Source organism: Rousettus aegyptiacus, unplaced genomic scaffold (genome assembly GCF_014176215.1).
Source record: "Rousettus aegyptiacus isolate mRouAeg1 unplaced genomic scaffold, mRouAeg1.p scaffold_m13_p_6, whole genome shotgun sequence".
NCBI lineage: Eukaryota > Metazoa > Chordata > Mammalia > Chiroptera > Pteropodidae > Rousettus > Rousettus aegyptiacus.
This window is the reverse complement of record NW_023416309.1, coordinates 78980562-78994417: the sequence shown is the minus strand read 5'-3', so window position 1 is coordinate 78994417 and position 13856 is coordinate 78980562. Positions and strand designations below refer to the sequence as shown.

At 39.9% G+C, this 13856-nt stretch overlaps 1 protein-coding gene and 1 pseudogene across 2 annotated transcripts in view; one reads left to right on the top strand and one right to left on the bottom strand.

Annotated features, from left to right (window-relative positions):
- GOSR1 (golgi SNAP receptor complex member 1) overlaps positions 1-5019 on the top strand; it is a 49596-nt gene extending 44577 nt beyond the window's left edge. For both annotated transcript variants that reach the window (XM_016138987.2, XM_016138986.2), the window contains exon 9: positions 984-5019. In XM_016138987.2, the coding sequence (XP_015994473.1) occupies positions 984-1108 (125 nt within the window). In that variant the 3' untranslated portion in view covers positions 1109-5019. The remainder of the gene's footprint in view (positions 1-983) is intronic.
- A 4388-nt stretch (positions 5020-9407) lies between these two features.
- Positions 9408-9526, bottom strand: LOC118604646 (annotated as a pseudogene).
- Between the last annotated feature and the right edge of the window lie 4330 nt (positions 9527-13856).

Sequence of the window (13856 nt, the reverse complement as noted above, 5' to 3'; positions counted from 1 at the left end):
GTGATGGTTCATGGGGAGTAGGTTTTATTCCAGCTCTTTACCATCCTAGGTGATTTTGCTGGTGGTTTTCTCAACCTTGTTATAATACCTCTATTAACAAAGAGGATGCACCTGCAGGTGTATAGTCCGCACTGCTAGAAATGCAAAACAGTGTAGGATGCACAGGCATGTACTGTGGTCTGCAACATACAAATAAGTAAGCGTATTAAGATAGTTTGAAATACTAAGTAAAATATAGTTATGACTGCTATAGAATAGTTAAAATTGAAATTTTCTTGTCTTTCCTTTTTTAGGTTCTCCCAATAGTACAGAACAGTTTAATTCACTTCCCTACCATATCCTGCCTACTGATGCAATGTAAATAAAATATTTTAAATAGTTCACAGTGCCTGATTATACAGACCCTGGAGTTGGTTCCCAGCAATTGCCTAAATCCAAGGGGGTTTATCATCCTGTAGGGAGAAGATCAGGTACTCTTCAAAAGCCTGTGGCAAAACCTTTCAGTCTCTTGAGAGAAGAGATAAAGAGAGACAATAAGAGAAAGAGACATAGTAAGAGAGAAGGAGAGAGGGAGGGAGAGAAAAGGAACCGTGGGATGGAATGGGGGTGGTGGTGGCGATCGTAGCTGGCTGTACCTACGCCTCTGTTCCTGACCACACTAGCCCACCCTGACCTCAGTGAAGCCTGGCAGTAATCCCTCAATACATGGTAGTTGTCGTCATTGTTATTTTCTTCTCCCTCTCTAATTTTTTTTTTTTCTTTTCATTATTATTACTCATGTACTTCAGTGTACTGGGAAACTTGAATTTGTTTGGGACTTGGGCATTTCCAGTTTTGACATGTGTGCTTGCTAAAGACTCAGTGTGATTTTCTTCCCATCACTTATTATTTCTGGACTCCACTGATCTCTGTTTTTGTGATTTCTGTGACTTTTCACTAAAGAGGCTTTTTCCAAATATGACCTTAATAACGATTCCCCAAAGATCGTTTTCCTGCTGTGAACAGCCTGATCCAGCGGATCAACCTTAGGAAGCGGCGAGACTCACTCATCCTGGGCGGCGTCATTGGTGTCTGTACCATCCTGTTGCTGTTGTATGCTTTCCATTGATGGGACATCTTCAGGGACTCTTGACAACCACCACTTTTACTCCCTGATCTAGAATAAGGAAAAGTAGAAAGAAGAAATTGACTGTCCTGATAATTAGCCTGACCTGCAGGATTAACTCAAGACTGATAGTGATGGACTCGGTGATGTGGTCAGGGCGAGCTGAAGCCACAGTTTTTCTGTACTGTCTTTTCTAATACACACTTCTTTATGTTTTTAGTTGAAAAACAAAACAAGAGAAAGAAAAAGTTTTCAGTTGCTTTTGTCTCCCGAGGAGGTAAGTAAACCAATCAGAAACAGAGCTTCTGTGCTTCAGTGACAGTGTGGAAGGCCGATGACAAGCCAGGTCTTAACAGCTGGACTCTTCAGAAAACCAGGTCTCTCTATATCCAAAGACTGCTTACCTTTCAGCCACCAGATTGGGTTGTGAATAAAAATAGTTCTTGTCCTTCTGTTTACACTTATGTTGAAAAATCACAGGTCGTTTCTTGGTAACCTGTGCTAAAAAGTTTCTACTCTGAGTCCCCAGCTCTTTTGGTATTCAAGAAAAATTACATTTTTCATAGATTCTTTGAGATGCTGACAGGCCAACTTCAACAGAGTTGAGGTGATCTGAAACAAGACAAACACTGCAAAAAAAAAAAAAAAAAAATTTTTTTTTAAGTGTGTGCACACTGGGGTTAACTGTATTGCTGGAAAAACAACAAGAACGACGCTTTTTTTTTTTAAAGGATTCAGTTATTGCTTTTATTAGATTAATATTTGCTACTATTAAATAATGAAATCTCAATTCTACCATGACAAAAGAAACTAATGTCCAGTGTCTGTCAGTGTCCCCAGCTCTGCCGCATCATGTCAGGATTAACACTGGTCATGGAGTGAGGGGACTGCTCAGGTTCAGTGGGATCTGCCCAGCATGCCACATGAAAAAAGACATGGAGGGGTCACCATTTAGAAAATTCCATTTGTAGATGCTTCACGATTTATGAACAGAAGTTTTAAGAACTACTGCCCGATGTACTAGGAATTCTATGTCCTTTGAAAACCTATTCATTCCAAATCTATTGAGCTTTTCCAAACATCCAGAGATTGATTTCACTGTAGAAGGTGCATGTGACAGACTCTATCTCCATTTGCACCTGCCCTTCTATTATCATCCCTGGACAGTGACAAAATATTAAGCTACCCACCAGAATTCCTTTAAGTTTAACCATTTCTCAGTTTCTGTAATTCATTACTTGTCTAACTGAACTATCATAAATAGTTTGAAGACTTCCAGCATCTACACTCCTCACCAAGAAAGAAGGCTGCTTCTCACTATTGGAATTTATTATGGTATTTACAGTTTGGCTTCATATTGTGCCATGGGGAATAAAAGGTTATTAGCATGTAGTTCTTAACTACATCTTAATGTGTCAATGATATCATTCAGATGAACTTAATATACAGGATGATGGGTAGACTAATCTGTGGTCTGATACAGAGGCTGAGAAGTTTTCCATTCTGGTGTCAAAGTTTTATTATGTTGGTTGTGAAGGGCATTTGATATATATTTTTTTAACAATGGGGTTTATTTTTCTAAATGTGGATTGGTTGATCAGTAGTTGATTGGGGATGCCCTTAAAAGAAAGTTTAAGTTTTCCCAATGTGAACATTAAAGGATCAGAGAAATAAGTTCATTTATTAAACTCTCTGTTGGGAGAACAAAACTTTTCTCCCCTGATATTTTATTATCTTTGATTTTTCAAAGGGCCTTGATTGGTGGTTGTGCCTCAGCTAGAATATGGAACTTTAGTTGCTATATAGTTGGCATTTATAAAATCTGAAATATTATAAATAAAGTTATTTATTTAATTATACTACCAGTCTTTTTCACTGGTCTGATTATTTGGTGCATTCATTGAAGCTGATTGTGTGACAGTAAAACTAGAACCTGAGCTAATCTAACCTTCTGCAGCTAAGCAAACAAACACTTTTGATGACTGATGAGCCTTTTCCATTAAGGTTCTGCTTAAATGAAGTAATAGAATTGTGTTGGTTATTTTCTTTATGAAAATAAAGAAACTAGTTCTTCCGAGGAATTTGAAAAGGTGTGATGTAGATGCTAGTGTCAGATCCTCCTGACTAACCTCCCAGTTCCTTAGCTCATAGTGCGGTGACCCAGGGCCAAAAGTAGATAGCTGGAACAGTGCTCATTCTTTCCTCTTTCGGATCCTTTGTTTGCAGAAAGAAACATTAGAGCAAGGAAATGGAAGTATGCCACTTACAATTAGAGGCTCAATTTGTATCCCCTGGTAGCAGATTTGAACTCTTTGTTTCATCCCATTTTCCTTTTTTTTTTTTTTTTTTTTTTAAAGCCATCTTGATTTTCTTTCTTGCTGTTCTTATAGACCTATTGGTAGGCTCAGGAGTCAACAGTAAGCTGCTTTTCATAGCCAGTCAGAGTTGGGAGGTCAGAAGGTATTTTCATAGTCCCAAATGTTGTGTCTTAGGGTAAGTATTCTCCCTGAGCCATTGTCTTATATAATGGATCTTTCCTTTTGAGATCTTTTTTGTAACCACTCAAAACTTTTCATTTCACATAAAGTTTGAAAAATCATGGCAACATAAAGGACAGAAAATTCAAAAAGGTATACTTCTGAGATTTTCTTTTAACATGTGCTGATAGCTTTAGTAAAAAATGTTTAATAACTCTACTACTCAAGTTCAAGCACAGATAGCCAGCTGCTTTACTTGATCTGTCCTGGCTATCTCTACATTCTTTTTTATTATTACTATTAGATGCTGAAGGATTTCCTATAAACCTGCATTGCTCACTCTTTATTTCCTGTTAGGAAAAGGGCTTTCCTTCTCTACAATTCCTCTCTCCTTTATACCAAAATTCACTTTTTCCTTAGTGCCCAGTGCTCAGATCAGGCAGGGGATTAAGATCCTGAGAATGGAGATGGGTAATGAGAGGAGACATCATGAGGGCACTTTTTGTACCTGGAACCAAATAATATTTAGTTCTTTACTATTAGATGCTGCATACATCCTAATAGAAAAGTGTACTTATTGAGCCTTTTAATATAATGACTTTTAGAATTGAGGCGCTTTAGACTTGTATTCCCACCGTTAATTTTTTTATTTCACTGTTAACAATCTCAACCTGATGAAAAGGACTTTAAAGAACTGGACTAGGTTTTATGTTTTTCTAATACCTTGCGTGATCATTAGCCAGATGTGATTTCTTGGAAATAGACTGGGTTTTCTAACTTGCAACATTAAGCTGTTGAGGATAAATGGCCATGTCTAGTGTTACACCGAATTTTGTGGCAAATGTAACTAAAGAGCAAATGGAGTCTACTCAGTAAATGAAAATGGTTATGTTCCATTCTCCTTTTGGGTTAAGGGTTGTTTAACCTGATCTCCAAAAAGATACAGAGCTTTTCATCATGGTCTTTATAAACTAATCTTGTTCTTCCTTTATAAATCTGCATATCCTTAAGTTTTACAGGGGAAAAGAAAATGAGGAAAGAATAAGTTGAATCTTAAGGATGTTTATTGGATCAGAAGCTGAGACAAAGCTGAGCCTTGTCTTGAGGGGTCTTTCTCATTTTCTCTGTACCCAAGGTCTCACTTTAGTATTAACGTATTTGCATTTATTGCCATCCTCTTAGCTCTTAGAGAGGAAGGGAAATCAATTCCAATCACACTTTACCATGGTGGAAGATGTTTCCTTGTGAAAAATGCCAATATAAATCTTCAAAAATCTATTCCAAATGCACTTTCTAATTTTTTGCTTTTAAAATGGCTTCTTGGAACCAGTTTTATTGTATTTGTATTTAATTTTTGTTCTCATCTAAATGCACATTTTCAGACTGTATAGAGAAGAAGCTTTGTTATGTAATTTAATAATAAATTAGAAATCTAAATGGTTGTGCCTGTGATTGTTTGTATTGGAACACTGCCATCAAGATGTTTGGGATCGCGATGTCCTAAAAAACTCAGGGTAAAACAATACAGGTACTAAAAAGCTATCAGCTATCATTCACAATCATCATATGAATATCCCAGGAAAAAAACTTAGCCCAAGAAGTGGAGAATCTCTTATCAAAATGAAATTACTAAAGGTATGATGGGAATGTAAAATTTAGAATTTAGCAAGAAAAATGTTCCCACCCTCCCTACATAATGACTTTTTATTCTATAGATCAGAACTTGATTCTCTACTCCACCAGAGAATTTCAAAATTCCTTATTTCCCATTACCTCTCCAACTGTTATGTTTTCTGCATCCTTTTCTTTAAAATAACAGTATAATTGAGGTATAATTCAGATACCATAAAGTTCACCCTTCTAAAGTGTACATATGGGTTTTAGTATACTCGCTGTGCAACCAGCACCACTATCTAACTTCAGAACATTTTCTTCACCTCAAAAACCCTGTCCCCATTAGCAGTGACTCACCGTACCCCTCTTCTTCATTTTTATCTGACCACACTATTCTTCCTTTCTTGCCCACCCTAGCTTTTTCCGTCCTATCCATTCACATAATCTCTAAAGTGCCGCCTCTTCCTTGGGTTCCTTTTTTTGGTTAACATGTTCCTCGTCCTGTATGTACACACCCCCACAGAGACATACATAAAATCTAACCCCACTTAGTGAGGTAGTCTTATTTTTTACAGATAAGGAAACAAGCCCAGAAGGATTATGTAATTTGCCCAAAATCAGGCTGAACAATAAAGCAAGGATTTGAATCTTGAGGGCTCTTTGATGCCAAACCTTATGCTAGTTCCACAAAATACACTTTAAACTATACTTCATAATTAGGAGAGAAGCTATAAAAGAACCACCAGTTTTGGCCTGATTTAAAGGCAACACATTTAGAGTGTATTTAAAGCCCTGTGACTTGATTATTTTCAAGGATTGCTAACTACTAGCAAAACGCTTAAAAAAAAAATTGTTTGTAAATGACTTTTCCTTTGTAAGAACTAATACATTGAAGTTGTAGAAAATGTTTTGTTAGTGACTTGATTTAAACCAAAATTTCTGCCCCGCTCTTTGTACCTTCTAGTCTGGAAACAGGTCTTCTTAGAGATGGCTAACTACCTAGGCACAGATCCTTAGCCAGTGCCACCCAAACGAGGGTAGTGGCGCATTTCCCTTCCAGGTGGAATGGTTTTGACAGGCAACCACTCCTATTTAATCTGGCCTTTCCTTGGGAAGGGATCTGCCCAACATGCCTTGTCTGATACCAGAGATACCTAGAAGTAAAAACAGGTGGCTGCAGAATCTCACCGAAGATGTTCGCTATCAGGACATTTTTCTCTTGTTTCTCTACAGCAAAAGCCAGGAGAAAAACAAGTATATTCCTCCTCCCGAAGATCCAGATGTGCTGGCTAAGTTGTAACAGAGAGGAAGGCACTTTAGCCTCATGTCTTATGCTCCACTTGGCTAAGCTTTCCCACTTGGCAGGGCAGCTTTGCTTGCAAAGCTCTTTATTACTCTCGGAAGATGCTCAAAAGCTAAGAAGATTGGGTACTAAAATATTTTTTAGCCTACAGCACTTGGTATTCCTAGGTGGTCTCCCATCCAAGTACTAGCCAGGCCTGACCCTGCTTAGCTTCTTGAGATCAACAAAATTGGTAAAGTTATCTTCTAATTTGTTATCCTCATCTGTGGTCTTTAGTTTCCTTCCTCGGAGATATAAAGCTCTCAGGAAACAGTCACTTTCTTAATTAGTATATTTCTTTCAGATATTTTCAAACATCTAGTTGGTCTTTTACTATTGAAATTGTTTTCAGCTTGAGACGGAGCACACAAAATGGTTGGCATCTACTTTTAACTCAGTGCCAAAAAGTGTGGTTTAAACATAATTATTTTCCCCCAAGTGACAAATTATTTGTAAATGAATGTGGCACTTAATTCTTACAGTTCTCCCACTCATCGTGCATAATATGCTAAGAATGTGGCATTCTGTGTTTTTCACCCTCAGACTCCATTTCCCTCTCCTGCCCTCTGACACATGGCCCACAAGCTGGGGCCTTCTCCATTACTGGACTGCATGTAACAGCTGCCCTCTGACCTGGATGCCTTGCTTCTCATATAACCCCTCTCAATCCAATCCGCACATAGCTGTGTAGTTTATCTTCCTAAACAACTTGCAACCTTTCATCACACTGTTCAAGAATATCTGGCAGTTCCCTATTATCTGTGCCAGTGTGTTATAGTGAGTTAACACATGGCAGGTACGGCCAGCACTTTGTTTCATTCCCACATGTATACGTACATACATATCAATGAGCCTATGGTAAAATTGGTTTCATTATACATCATTTTGCTTAAAGTCGTAACCTATATCCGCATTAAGTAAGGACTTACTATATTGTTAGCCATCAGCCGAACCAGAGTTTCCTCATCCCGTGTGAACTATAATCAGTGAAAAGAACAAGGCTTGGAGTCAGAAGGCCTGTATTCTGGCTGTGGATCTGATACTTTGGGGCCACGGGCAATTATTAAATCACTGAGTTTGGTTTTCTCATCTGCAAAATGGATTCTAGCAACTTTATGCAGTTGTTGAAATCAAAGATTACAATGGTGTATAATTCCTCAGAATATTCTCAACAAATGTGGGGGCACAGGGGGTTTTGTATGAGACCACAGGTCCCTGGAGATCCAGGGCAGTGTTCTTTTTATCCTTATATCATGTGTATGAATTTCATGCAGAAACTCACATAACTTCTAAATTCAGTTAACTCTGCCTCAGAGTCCCCATCCTACTGGGCCTAGCAAAAAAAAAAAAAGAAAGAAAAAAATCTTGGTCATAATTGAATCTCCTTTCTCTGCTTCTTAGGTGTACAAAGTCCCCAAGAGTCTCACAGTCCAGAACATTTGGGACACACTGTAATTCACACTGGACACCACCGATATGCTCCCTATTTGAGCCCACATAGTCCTCCTTGAAGCCACCAGCTGCTCTGCTCCTATGTCACTCTTGGGCACAGGGATCCCAGCCAAGAAGATCCTGGGCCTGGGGTTCAGCCTCCCAGGTGCACCCCATCCCACCCCACAGCCGTTTCCCTGAGGAGCCGCCGCTCCCGGGAGCACTGTGAGGGACTGGGACACCAGCAGGGAGCAAGGCACAAGCTGATACCCATGGCCCTCCTCACCTACCACTTCCCAGTCTCCCACAGGGAGCTCTCCCACAGCTCCTTCAGTCTTCCCACTTTCCTCCCTTTCCCACCCCTCCCACGATGAGCCACTGCTGTCTTAGAAACAGGGTACTGAGATGTCCTTTGTGGGAATGGGTCGGTAAAAGAATGAGATGCCAAATCCCTCAGTAACCCATATCCGTGGTGGTATTCTCAGTACCTGGCACATAGTAGGCTTAAGTGGTTGTTGATCAAATGGAGAAAGGAATAAAATATGCTACAAAGTTTAAACATTATTTTGTGTTTTTAAGCTTAGAACCCAAACCCGGCCCTCAAAGGTGATCCTGCCCCATGTTCTGTTGTCCCCATATAGCTTGGAGGGGTTCCTCCCACAGAGCTATGTGATTTGCTCATCCTTAGAATCGTGAAGTACATGGTCAGAGTCCTTCCAGGGGTCTCCACTGGGGGCAATTTTGCTCCTCCTCCAGGAGACATTTAGCAATTCCTGGAGATATCTTTGGTTGTCACAATCGGGGTACAGTGGGATAGATGCTACTAGTTATTAGTAGGTAGAGGCCAGAGATGCTGCTAAATAACCTACAATGCACAGGACAACCCTCCACAGTAAGGAATGATCCAGCCCAAAACGTCAGTAGTGCCAAGGCTGAGAAACCCTGGCTCAAATAGAATTCCTATCAAAGTTGACAATATCCCTCCAGGGGTGAAGATTACTCACATGGGTCCTGTGACCACCAGTTTCTCCGTACCACCCTTGACTGGCTCGAGCTGCTTCGGACAAAGCCGGCACACATACGATCCTCACTGCCCCTCACCCCACTCTTCCTTCCTGCTTCGCCCCATCACTTCTTCACCCCCACAGCTCACATTTGCACCATCCCAAGTGACTTCATAAGGTTTCTCTTTTGGAATGCCCTCCTTCCCAAGTCTGCCTACGAAATACCTCCTCTTTGTTTTTAAAAAAAAAAATCTTACCTGTGAGGAGTTACTGCTTAACGGGCACATGTTTCCTTTCAGGATGATGAAATATTTTGGAACTACATAAAAGTGGTGGTCACACAACGATGTGAGTGCACTAGATGCCGCTGACTCGTATACTCGAAAAAAATAAATTTTATGCTATATGAATTTCACCCTCAATTTTTTTTTTTATGCCTACAGCACCCAGTCGTCCTAGGTGGTCTCCCATCCAAATACTAACCAGGCCCAACCCTGTTTAGCTTCCGAGACCAGATGGGATCGGGCTTGTTCAGGGTGGCAGGGCCATAGTCACCTTAATTTTTTTTACAAGAAGAAAGACTAATGGTTCTTCCTCTGGGAAGACTTCCTGACCTGCTCTTCCTTTTTGCCTCCTATTTTCCTTTGTGCTCCCACAACCCCTATCAATAAACATAGTAGGTGCTCAATCATTATTGAGAAAGTGGGAGAGATAAGTGGAAGGATTCAGTTGCCGTGCTTTGAAGTGTGGTGGCCGTGACGCTCGGAAATTAATGTCAGACACTGTGGTCTCGTCATTAATCGCAGCCTCACTATTTTACAGCAGCCTAGTCCTTCAGTTTTCTTTCCCTGTGATTAGTCGGGTAAAGTAGGCACCTTGGTATGGGGTACTTGAATCCCACAACTATTTCAAGACAATCCTATTGCCAAAGAGAGCTTGGAAACAGAGTGATCGTAACCCAGGACTGCACGATGAGCTCGTAGGGGCATGGTCACCGAGGAAGTCTTACTTTGTGGAACTCAGATAGCTGCTTGGCAGTGCCTTTAATCCACATGGGGACCATTCCTTCCATTTCAGAGCAGGCAGGACTTGATCCAGTGCGAAAAATAAGACAGTTTCATAGTCTCTATTAAAATCATAAATTAATCTTTGACTCAGCAATTCCACTTCAAAGAATTTATTTTACAGGTGCAAAAAGATGCATATATCTAGAAGTTCATAGCAGTATTGACTGTAAAGACTATAAGTAACTATAAGACTAGAAGACTAAATGTCCGTCAGGAGGATGCTAAATAAATTATGTAAATCTAGATCATAGAATACTATTCAGCTGTTAAAAAGCTAACTTACTATGGACTAATATGGAATGATCTCCAAGATATGTTGTTTAATGGGGAAAAAATGATGTGCACATGTCACATACACATATATGTGTTCTTAAAAACAGTTTTATTGAAGTGTAATTAACGTACAATAAGCACCATATTTCTAAAGTGAACATTCACCATAATTAAGATAGTGAACGTATTCATCATCCCCCAAAATTTCCTTGTGCCCTTTTGTAAATCTCTCCCTGCAACCCCTTCCCACCCCCTCACCCCAAGCAACCACTGCTCTGCTTTCCATCTCTATAGGTTAGTTGGCATTTTCTAAAGTTTTATTAATGGCATCATACAATATGTTCTCTTTTGGAGTAGGTTTGGCTTCTTTCACTTAGCATAATTATTTTGAGATTTATCCATATTGTTGTGTGTACCAAGAGATGGTTCTTTTTCATTGCTGCCTAGCATTCCACTTTTCTGTTGTTGGACATTTGAGTTGTTCCCAGTTTGGGGCCATTACAAATAAAGTTGTTATGAATATTCATGTTCATGCCTATGTATGGACATATATTTCCTTTTCTCTTAGGTAAATACCTAGGAGTGGAATGACTGGATCGACTGCAAGTGTGTGTTTAATTTTGTAAGAACTCACCAAGTTTTCCAAAGTATACCATTTTACAATCCAGTCTATGAGAGTTCCAATTTATCCACATCCTCACCAACATTTAGTATAAGTCTTTTAAGTTTTAACCATTCTCATAGGTGTGTAGTGATGTCTCATTGCGGTTTTAATTTGCATTTCCCTAATAACTAATGATGTTAAGCATCTTTCATGTGTTTATTTGTTATCTATATTTCTTTTCTGGTGAAATGTCCAAATCTTTTGCCCATTTTTATGGGTTATTTTCCATGTAGAATGTTGGTAAAGATATTCGGGAAGGTGGTATGAGCCGTTGCCTCTGAAAACAGATGAAGCAGACTGGAAGTCATAGATGAAATGGACTCTTAACTTCTCACTCACACATACTGCATTTTTTAAATTGTTTCAATTATAGTTTTAAAAAGAGAAATAGGCTGCTTTGGAAAATGTCAGTATTGAAACTGTGTTTTTTAATGGATGGGTGGAGACTGTTCTGTTTAGCCAAGAGCACTTCAGAAATTCCACATTGGTAGGAAATTGAAGCACTGAAGCATTAATGGAAATTTGAGCACTGTACATTGAATCATACTTAATCATTTATGGTCGTGCATGAGTGACGATGGCGACATCTGGTCCAGGGCTCCTCTAAGACCCCATCAAGCATAAGCGAATACCTTTCTTCTTCCCTGCCGAAGGTGCCTATGGAAAGAGAACCAAGAGTGGCTTTCCCAGCTTATCTGTGAGGAAAGATTGGCTAAAGTTTCCTTCTCATTGTCTGCTTTCTGCTTCTAGCCCCACTTCCCACCTGGGGCATGACTTAGGTTTGTAGGTGTGTTGCCGACCCTGGGTAGTTAAATGCCTCATCCAAGTTCATGTCCTTTTAGAAAAGTGGTAGTGAATTAACAAGAAATGCTTTATTCTTCCAAGACCTCTTTGTGACTCTATTCTGGTCCTGCTCTTTGATCCGACCCACTAATCAGTTCATAAAAATTTTACATAAACTAAAATTTATCTCCTAGCCTGGGCTGCATTCTATCAGATTAATATTTAACTTCAAAGGAACATGGACATTTGTCTTAAAGAAGTCCTTTATTCCAGGGGACGATCTATATTGTTGTCATTATCTGAATGCTATTGATTATTCTATGAAATTTTATTTCAACCTACAACTCCCTTTGTTGAAAATGGCAAATTCTTATGGAGTGTTTATTAGAGAAATTAGGATCAAATAGAATAAATAAATAAATAAATAAATAAAAATTACCAATTTCTCCGACCTTCTATGAGGATGGCTGTTACACTTGGCATGTTTTTTATTTTTAAAATATCTAAACACTTGCATGCACTTTTTAACATTGGAATACATATTATCTTGTGACCAGATATTTTCATGTGTTAGAGCATGCACAGCTTCTTCTGTCATTAAATTTTCATTGCAGCATACTTTGCAATGGCTGCACTGAATTTCAATATGCAGACACCCATCTCCTGAATGTTTAATTGTATAAATATAACCAACACCCTATTTTTTAAACTATAAAGTGGTTTCCAATTTTTATCACATTATAAACACCTGAGCAACACCTGATTTTTCTTTTTTAAAATCCTCAAAGCAGGATACATTCTGCCAACTCCCAGGCTGCTGTCATGTCTGGTTTCTTTCTGGGCGTGTGTGTGTATTTATTTGTTTTTGGACCCAGGTGAGCTCTCTAGTTTGCCATGAGGAATGTCTAGGCTATTTCTAGTGGATATAAGAAGTGAGCCCAAGGAGGATGGCGCCAGAGTGGAGAGAGTAGCACTCACCTATCGAGAGTAGGCCAGAAATAGTTTTCACGGAAGCAGGGCTGAGGGGGAGAACTAAATGACCTTCTGTGAAAGGTTCCTTTTAAAACTCTAAGTCTCATGGTCCCCCAGTGCTGTCTATTTGGAACACTCCACCTCCAATTTGTTGATTCATTACTATGGTTATTCTCAATCTTTGTTGCATATTAGGATTACCTGGAAAAAAGAGTGGTTTAAAATTTTTTGTATGCCAGATCTACCCCAAGAAGTTTCAATCCAATTGGACAGGAGTGGAGCCCTCGAGGTGATTCCAACTTGCAGCCAGGACAAAGAGCCTCTGCTTTGTGGCTTCTTATCCTCCAACGCGGCTTGAGTTGCTGGCCTTGGTGCTGAATCTTTCCAGGCCACAGGCTAATCTTAGGGTGTCCCCCTTTCCACTGGGCTCTGTCAAAGTCATAAGCAGCTGTTTCAAAAAATGCTGATGCATGGAGGAAGCAATATCCCAGCTCACTCTGAGTGATTAGGCTGAAAGATCAACATTTCACCGCAGCTGTAGCCACCTCCCCAGACAGCCAATTAGCTGCAGAAACAGCAGACACTGCCTATCGGAGCTCTTTCAGGGCTGAGCTTTTAATGCCCCCCAAAAAATTTTGTAGCTAAGCAATACTACGTTCATATCAGGCAAAAGCATCTTGCTTTGGGTTGCAGTGTATGCTTCCTGGAGAAAGAGGGCCTCGCCGTGGACCTGGAACTTGGTAGGAGCTGGATGGTTGGAGAAGAGGGAGGAGGATGCTTAGCATTCTGGGGATGCAGCCAGCTATGGTGGGAGGAGCATCACACCCAGGGCCAGAAGATGTGGGTTTGAATTTCATCTCTACTTTTGCCTGGCAGCGTGACCTTGCAATTAATCCAGCTAATGGTGAATTCCTTCTCTATAAAATAGAGATAAAGATGGCTACCCATAATTATGCTCTAGTTACATTGTCAGAGTTTTGTGAAGTAATGCTCATCAGTATATCAGCAAAGCCAAGGGTGCAGAGCTGACCTGCCAGAAGAGAGAATTGTGTGTTTATGCTAATGATCAGAAACCAGGCCTCCTCTTATGCCTGCTTAGTCCCACCTCTTGCTCAAATGGGAGA